The sequence below is a fragment of the Dipteris shenzhenensis genome, chromosome 10 (genome assembly GCF_047967505.1).
Source record: "Dipteris shenzhenensis isolate YYH24624 ecotype China chromosome 10, Dip_SZ_1.0, whole genome shotgun sequence".
Lineage (NCBI taxonomy): Eukaryota > Viridiplantae > Streptophyta > Polypodiopsida > Gleicheniales > Dipteridaceae > Dipteris > Dipteris shenzhenensis.
This window is the reverse complement of record NC_141605.1, coordinates 7,680,789-7,689,538: the sequence shown is the minus strand read 5'-3', so window position 1 is coordinate 7,689,538 and position 8,750 is coordinate 7,680,789. Positions and strand designations below refer to the sequence as shown.

The 8,750-nt window shown below is 41.8% G+C and overlaps 1 protein-coding gene across 1 annotated transcript; it reads right to left on the bottom strand.

The window, feature by feature from the left end:
* Positions 1-1,432: 1,432 nt before the first annotated feature.
* Positions 1,433-5,285, bottom strand: LOC147897347 (pentatricopeptide repeat-containing protein At5g27110-like). Its single transcript, XM_087380944.1, has one exon. It carries the CDS (start codon positions 5,236-5,238, stop codon positions 2,143-2,145), a length of 3,096 nt encoding a protein of 1,031 aa, XP_087237070.1. The 5' UTR covers positions 5,239-5,285; the 3' UTR covers positions 1,433-2,142.
* Positions 5,286-8,750: the final 3,465 nt, after the last annotated feature.

The window sequence follows — 8,750 nt, the reverse complement described above, 5'->3', positions numbered from 1 at the left end:
TAAATGACAGAGATTGAAGATACTTTATGGCATCTTTGAAGTATGATTTGCATATGTTGAATGTAGCACCAAGTATTCCAATCCTTTAGATTTTGCGCAAAATTTCCATGAGAGGGGGTCACTTAGGACTAAATGGATTTTTAATTTGGGGGACTTACGGGCGGTTTAGAAGGGTTCAAAAAATGCATACCCAATATAACCATGGAATGTACATGTATGGAGGGGGATTTAGTTCCAAATTATAACCTATATATATACAAAAGAGGAGTAAAAGATTATACTAGAAAATAAAAAAAAATAAATTTAGGGGCATTTCAAAGATGTGCTTACTTACACGAGTTTTTTTTGTTTTTAGAGAAAGACCGCCCCAGGGCACAAAATATGGTTTGAATACGCGAAGCTACATTGCTCTATAATGACATCAAGATGCATGATTTGAACTTCAAGAAGAAGTATGTCTTCATATCAAAGTATGCATGACTATTAGAGAAATCGAATGGAGGTGCTTTGAAGAACATGAACATCTTGGAAGCACATGAATAGTACTAAAATATTCTCTCTTGTTGTTAAAATGACTTCCATTAGAACTATTTTTAGTTTGTGGCTGTAGAAGACTTGCATCTTGAACAATTAGATGTGAAAACATATTTCTTCATGGGAATTTAGAGGAAGAGATTTATATAGTAGCCACTGCAAGGATATGAGATCAAAGGAAAGGAGAAATTAGTATGTAGGTTGAAGAAAAGTCTATATGTCTTAATGGTACTTGAAATTTGACTAGTTATGGTAGAACAAGGTTATAGTAGATGTCATTCAAACCACTGTGTTTATTCTCAAAAACTAGACAATGGCAAACACATGGCTCACAAGGTTATGTAAAAAGGCCACAACAATATGAAACCAATCTTTTTAAATTTATTATTTCTTTAATAATCATTTTTTAAAGACAATTAATATAAGTTTATCAACTTTGTGAGCTTTTATATTTGTTTATAGGCAGTGGAGAAAGAGGAAGAACTGATTGCACTTGAAAAAGTGCAAAAAGAGATTCCAATTTGAGAAGTAATCCTTGCTTCCTCCATCTCTATAAGTGTGTCATGATATGATTTGAACATTTATTAAATATATCATATTTCTTTCATGTTTCATGATATTTATGACTATTCTCATTATATTTTTAATTATATTAAGTGCCTCATAATGCTCATTTAAGTTTTCTAGAGAGAGATTTAAGTAAGAGAATATATAATTGCCCTATAGTTCTTGGATGAAGAGGAAATGAAAGTCTCCTTGAATGTTACGTCAAATTTTATTCTATTCTCTTTAAAAACTTACAAAATCATCTTATCCTTTTGTAAAATTTGTTTTTGGAAGAGTGGCTTAAAAAAAATCAAGTCAGTGCATGTTTTCGGCCAAAGAGGTTGCCCTATGATAGTGTTTTTGTAATTCTATTGGATTTTCAACGGAGGAACATACACTGACAGAAACTGCCCGATTTTGCAGCTGTTGTCGGCCTGCAAGAAAGAGCGTAAATGGCTGGAGGAGTATCGAAGTACGAGGAACAGGTATTACTTGCTGTAGAAGGTCCTCCACACAGCTGACCAACCCAGTCAAATCGGACACCTTTTCAGCACATAGCAACTTGCCACATCCTGCAATAGCAGATTGATAATTGCGTGGCATAGCCAGCCCAGAACAGAGGCCACCCGCCACAGGTCAACCACTAGCTGGCCAGAGGTAGAGCCCAGCACAGCACTCAGTCCAGCACTGTCGACAGCAGTCCTGCCCTCAGTTCACAAACCAATTGCAAGCACATAAGTGATATCATGATAGCATGCCAAGTGCCACCCCAAGCAGCATCCCGTACCGGGGTCCTGCACCCTGCCCAATATCTATGCAAGCCCTATGGGCAGCAGCTTGCACAGGGTTGCACACCCATAGGCAAGCCCTATGGGCATTGTCTATGCAAGTACTACGAACACCCCAAAAAGCCTTGGGAGGAGTCTCTTATTTTGTATTCAGATAATTATCTATATATGGATATGGGACATTCACACGGCATGCCCATGAGAGTATTCTGCACAGTACCATCATCTTCATCCCAAACAATGCAAGATGCAGGTTTGTATGCTAGTTTGCTTGCTAAAACTTATAAACACACCAGAGTTTGTCGGTTTTATAAGAAGAGGGTCTCAAGACTAGATCAACATTGGGCACATGCCCTTCCCCCCTCATGCGCACACTCAAAATTTCTTGCGTTGCTGACATTTCTCGACAGTGGTTGTCTCCCACTATAAACTCATGCACCTTCTCATTCACCTCTATTGAAGCACTTCCAAGTTTTTTCTTTACCCCAACATGTTGCCTCAGCTCCTCTATTCTATATGCATTATCCCACTGGCCAGCACTTGCATAAATGTTCGCCATGAGCACATATGAAGCAGCAGATTCTGGATTCATCTGGATTAGTTGCCGAAAGCATCTCAGTCCTAGTTCTGCTTCACCATATGTTTTACAGGCACTAAGCAAGGCTTTCCATGTTTCTTTCGCTGGAGGACACCACATGGACTCAATAAATTTCTCTGCCTCATACAACCCTCCCCATCGTGCAAGAAGATCAACCATGCAAGTACAGTGACATTCTGTTGGTGCAATGCCATAATATTCTTTCATCTTCTCGAAATACTCCTGACCCTTGGAGACCAAGTTAGCATGGCTGCATGCAGTGAGCAGACATGTAAATGTAATAGCATCTGGCTCCACACCCTGTCCTTGCATGTCCTCAAAACATTTCACTGCCAAATTACCCTCATGATTTAAGGCATATCCATTTATCATTGCATTCCACGACACGACGTTTCGAACTGGCAGCTTGTTAAAGACGTTCAGTGCTTCTGAAAGAGAACCACTTTTGGCATACATATCAACCAAAGCACTGTCCAAAAAAATGTTTCTTTCAAAATCACGTATTGCAATCTCAGAATGTATTTCTTGGCCCTTGCCTATGGCTCCTAAGGTGCCACAACATTTCAAGACACATACAAATGTTACAGCATCTGGAGACAGTCCCTCCAGTATCATCTGTTGAAAACAATCCAGCACTTTCTGGCCAGGTATATGTTCAGCATATCCTGTAATTAGTGCATTCCATGACACAACATTTCGAACTGGCAGCCTGTCAAAGACTTCTTGTGCCTCTGAAAGTGAGCCACATTTGGCATACATGTCCACCAAAGCACTGCCAACAAAAAGATCTATTTCAATTCCCAGGTGTGCAATCTCAGCATGCCTTTCTCGGCCATTGGCTATGGCTCGTATGCTGGCATAAACATTCAAGACCAAAACAAACGTCACTGCGTCGGGAGGGATGCCCTCCAGTTGCATCTGTTCGAAACATTTCAGTACTGCCTGGCCACATCCATGTTCAGCAGTCCCTGCAATCAGTGCATTCCATGACACAACATCTCGAGCTGGCAGCTTGTCAAAGGCTTCCTGTGCCTCTGAAATTGATCCACATTTAGCATACATATCAACCAAAGTGTTGCCAACAAAAAGATCTCTTTCAAATCCCTTTTCTGCGATCTCCACATGTATATCTCGGCCCTGGGCCAGGGCTCCTATGCTGCCACAAGCTTTCAAGACACAAACAAACATGAAAGCAGTTGTAGAGATGCCCTCAAATTGGATTTGTTCAAAACATTTCAACACTTCCTGACCAGATCCATGTTCGGCATAACCTGCCATCAATGCACTCCATGACACAACATCTCGAACTGGAAGCTTGTCAAACACTTGCCATGCCTCTAAAAGCGAGCCACATTTGGCATACATGTCGACCAAAGTGTTGCAGACAACTAGTTCTCTTTCAAATCCCTTTAATGCAATCTCAGCATGCATTTCTCGGCCCTTGCCTATAGCTCCTATGCTGCCACAAGCTTTCAAGGCGCAAACAAATGTGACAGCATCCGGAGGGGTGCTCTCAAGCTGCATCTTTTCAAAACATTCCAGTGATTTCTGAAAAGGTCCATGTTCAGCATATCCCGCAGTTAATGCATTCCATGACACAACATCTCGAACTGGCAGCTTGTCGAAGACGTCCTGTGCCTCTAAAAGTGACCCACATTTGGCATACATGTCGACCAAAGTGTTGCCAAATCTTTCAAATCCCTTTTGTGCCATCTCAGAATGTATTTCTCGGCCCTTGCCTATGGCTCCTATGCTGCCACAAGCTTTCAAGACACAAACAAATGTGACAGCATCTGGAGAAAGGCCCTCCAGTTGCATCTGTTCAAAACATTCGAGTGCTTCTTGACCAGGTCCATATTCTGCATATCCTGCAATCAGAGCATTCCATGAGACAATGTCTCGAGCTTGCAGCTTGTAAAAAACTTTCCTTGCCTCTGAAAGTGAGCAACATTTGGCATACATGTCAATCAAAGAGTTGCCAACAAAAAGATTTCTTATATATCCCTTCTGTTCGATATTAGCATGCATTTCCCGGCCCTTTTCTATGGCTCCTGTGCTGCCACAAGCTTTCAAGGCACAAACAAACGTGACAGCATTTGGAGAAACACCCTCCAGTTGCATCTGTTCAAAACATGTCAATGCTTCTTGACTGGATCCATGTTCAGCATATCCTGCAATTAAAGCACTCCAGGACACAACATCTCGAGCTGGCAGCTTGTCAAAGACTTCGTGTGCCTCAGAAAGAGAACCACATTTAGCATACATGTCAACCAAAGAGTTGCAGACAGAAAGGTCTCTTACAAATCCCTTTTGTGCAATCTCAACATGAATCTCTCGGCCTCTTTGCACATCTTTCAGCCTAGCACAAGCTTTTAATATGGCCATAAGGGTATACCTGCTAGGCTGAACACAATCCACTTGCATCTTCAGGTACACGTTGAGAGCGTGCTGCATTTGCCCAAATTGTATGTACCCTAATATGAGAGAAGTCCATGAATGCTCATTCCGATGAACCAACCTGTTGAAGACCTGCTGAGCTTCCAACATACTTCCACATTCTACAAACATTGGCACAATGTAGTTCCCAACAGCTCTATGAGTTTCTAGCTCATTGTTACAAATGTGAGCATGCACACGCTTGGCAGACTCTAAAGATTTCTTTTCCCTGCACTTCTGCAAGATACAGATAAAGTTCTCCACCGAAGGCAGCTCAGCCTTTCGGTCCAAAATACTGAGTGTCTCCTCTAAGTTCAACATCTCTTTTTTGCACATGCCGTGTATCTAACTATACTCCAAGCCAAAATCTGGGATTACAGAAGCAGCCGTGATTATCGGGATGGCCATTTCGCTTGCCATCTTGTTGGACCAATGAATGAGAGAAACTTTACAGCACACCTCCATGTTTTTGAAAAATACATGGGCATCACCTTCGAGTTCAGATACAAATTGTTCGTAACCTTTTGAACATGGGAAAAATTTTGTTTGGTTCTTGAAACACTGCCAATGCTTTCGGCTAATCACATCCTTAATTAAAGATATGCCATAGTACCTGGACACCTTGTTGTGTGAAGAGCACAAGCGACGGCCATCTTTCCCGTCACGTGTGTTAGGTAGACCGTCTGAACCCAGCCTAATAAGGCATGATGAATGCGTTTGCAAGAACTACTCGCTGGATAATGAAGAAAAAACAAGTCAAAGAAATGAATGACTTTTATCACTCATAGGCCTGCCCAAAAGGTTGGCGGAACCAGAAGCAGTAGAAGAGCGGCAGGACGAAGGATGACGAGTAATGCGGGCATGGAGGTCGAGAGTGGGGGAAACGAGAGAGAGAGCGCGCGCTAGAGAGAGAGAGAGAGAGAGAGAGAGAGGAGAGAGAGGCTGAACTTGGTGGATTCCATTGGAGTGAAATAGTAAGTTTAACTTGGATCAATAGGCATAATTTCCTTTCAATCCCAACATCATGATTAACAACTCGAGCAAGCCAACAAAGGGTCTACTTTCCTAAAGGCCTTAATGAAATGGCTTAGGGATGTCCCGAGGAGTAATTAGCAACCCGTCAAGCTAACCACTCCCTTTCCTATGCATCAATGTCAGCTATGAGCGATGATGTTGATAGGGTAGTGTTCTGCTGGTTTCAAAAGAAACTAAAAATCCACTTCTTTCAGGGGGGTTTTGCTACCGGCGACCTTGACAATCTCAGACCTTTCATAATACAGTTGATATGACCATGACTTCAAAAACAACATTTTCTATTGTCTGCCTAGAAAATTCATATGCCAAAAAATACATTTGATTAGACTTGGTTAAAGAGACTCATAATGGCTCTAAAGTCTATATCTAACCTAACGTTGCCTAAATCACTAATAACCTAACCTAAGAGTATAGTTTAGCCTAACCTAGCCTACGGGGAGAGAGAGGAGAGGAAAATGGATAGAGAGGAGAGAGAGGGTAGGGGAGGGGGGCTAACAGCATAGTGTAGGTGGTTGGGGAGGGGCAACTAGGGAGGGGAGTGGGGTGTTGGGACGGGCAAGGGCAGGAGGCTCGAGAGGGGCAGAGAGCTAGGGAGGGGAGGGTTGTTGCCAGGGGGTTTGGTAGGGGATGGTCATCGCCAGTGGCACATGAGGGGAGGGGTGGGGAGGGGCAAGCGGAGGGTCTGGGAGGGGGAGAGAAGGAGGGGATAGAGTTTGCCGCTAGGGACGTAATCGAACTAGATCGATCAATCAAAAGGGAGGGCTAGGGACGTAATCCAACTAGACCAATCAATCAAAAGTAACCTACTCAAGGTATGAGCCAATAAATGCGAAAGCTGAATTGATTATCATTTTTCCATCATTGTATGTTGGCTAACAATTATCCTACTGCAAATGGCATGTAAGCATTTTATTCAGTCATACATGCTCAACCATTGCCTAACTTCAATGGAAAAAAGAAACAAATTTAATAACACATAGAGGGCATGTCTAGCTCACCTTCTCAGACATATGTTTCTTGAAGGGGTAAGGAGAGAGAGAGAGAGAGAGAGAGAGAGAGAGAGAGAGAGATTGGGTGTGAACCTCTTCTTAAATAGTTCATACGGCTAGCCTTTCACCACCTACACTGCCTAAAAACTCCTGGGGTAGTGCCTGAACACCCCACTAACCAAATATCAATACTAAGGTAAGTACGTAGCCATACAGGAGGATCAAACCTCCCACTTACATGTAGTACTCATGGGACCTAACACAGGGTCCACTAACTATCTCAAACCTACTAACCTATAACATGAAATAGAAAAAATATTTGTCTTTTCCGAGGTAGAACCGAGGAGACACAAAGATCAAAAGTGCTCCTAGACCTCGGACTTTGGCATGTCCATCATCACTAGAGAACTTGCATACTACAAATAAAATCTAGCATTCTCTCAAGAGAACCGTGCCATAAAAAAGGCATATCTTCTCACTAACAACTCGGAGCCGCGAGATCCCTTCAACATGCAATAACCATGAGAACATGATCCATGCCACATCTCCTCGATATGAAAAACCATCATCCATCCATAAATAGAATAAGAAGCATCACCACCTCAAAACAAAGTGCATGGCCTCTCTCACATGAATGCAAGTGCTTCAATGTGATGTGTGTCTCCACCTTGTGAGTGCAAGGAATGTGCATGGATTCGCCCAAACTGTGTGCAAGTGCATTAGTGATCCCTTGAGGACAATTTGAACCCTCATGAGGATAAATCCTATCAAAACAATCCAAACATAGCTGACACATAAATAAAACATGCTCACACCTCTTATAGCAATCCCTCACTTATCATAAGTATGATCTCCACAAAACAACTACATGAAACACATTTTGGCAAACAAGAACCAATCACTTGACTTACTGGTTAACATAGGCATAGGCACCCAATAAAATAATTGACAACACATGTGCCATTGTGCCCAACCAAAACAAATAAATTTTGCATACTACCCATTCAAAAGCAAATGGACTATGCAAAAAACAAGTGAGTGCAAGTGTATGAAGTAGTGCTAAATCCAATCCCCGTGGATACCCAAACTTCCTAGTTCCCTCAGGAAGATTGAGAACCTCATGGAGAAAAACCCCATGCAAATAGACCATTTGTACCTATATTAACAAAAACCTAACCCACTCATACATTGTCTTCTCTATCTCATTGGTAGAAAATCTCCTCTAAGGACCACTGACCATCATTTAGGAAAAATATCAACACCCTTTTAACCCTCAATGAAAAATCTCTGCTAATTAGCATCCCATATATGTCCCGTTGAAATAGGTGCCTTAGTGCCCAAACAATATAAGCATGTGTATCCTATATGTGCTGGCACTAATAATCACCAAAAAGATAAACACATTCCATGTGCGTGTGCTAAATGTAGTGAAAAACCCTTCCCATGGGTGCACAACTACAATATCCCCTTATAGGTGGGGTTTTAACTCTTCTTTATTATGGAGCTCATTGTAGTATGCTGAAGAGATCCTCCCCCCAAAGAAATGTTGAAGAGATTTTCATACAAGTCATCTTTATTATTGAGCTTTTTGCACTAGACTTAGGATGACCATTTCACATAATCCATCTTTAACAATGACAAATAAGAACGAGAATGATAGCAATAAACATTGATCTTGCACGTGTAATGACCCCATTCTTGTACATAACATATTGCGTATCCCCATAAACCATATTTCCATGTTCATCATACTCTCAATTCTCCCACTCCGACTCTAACTGGGGAATTAGTCCACCCACCCCATAGCAAAAAGAGTCTCCAAGA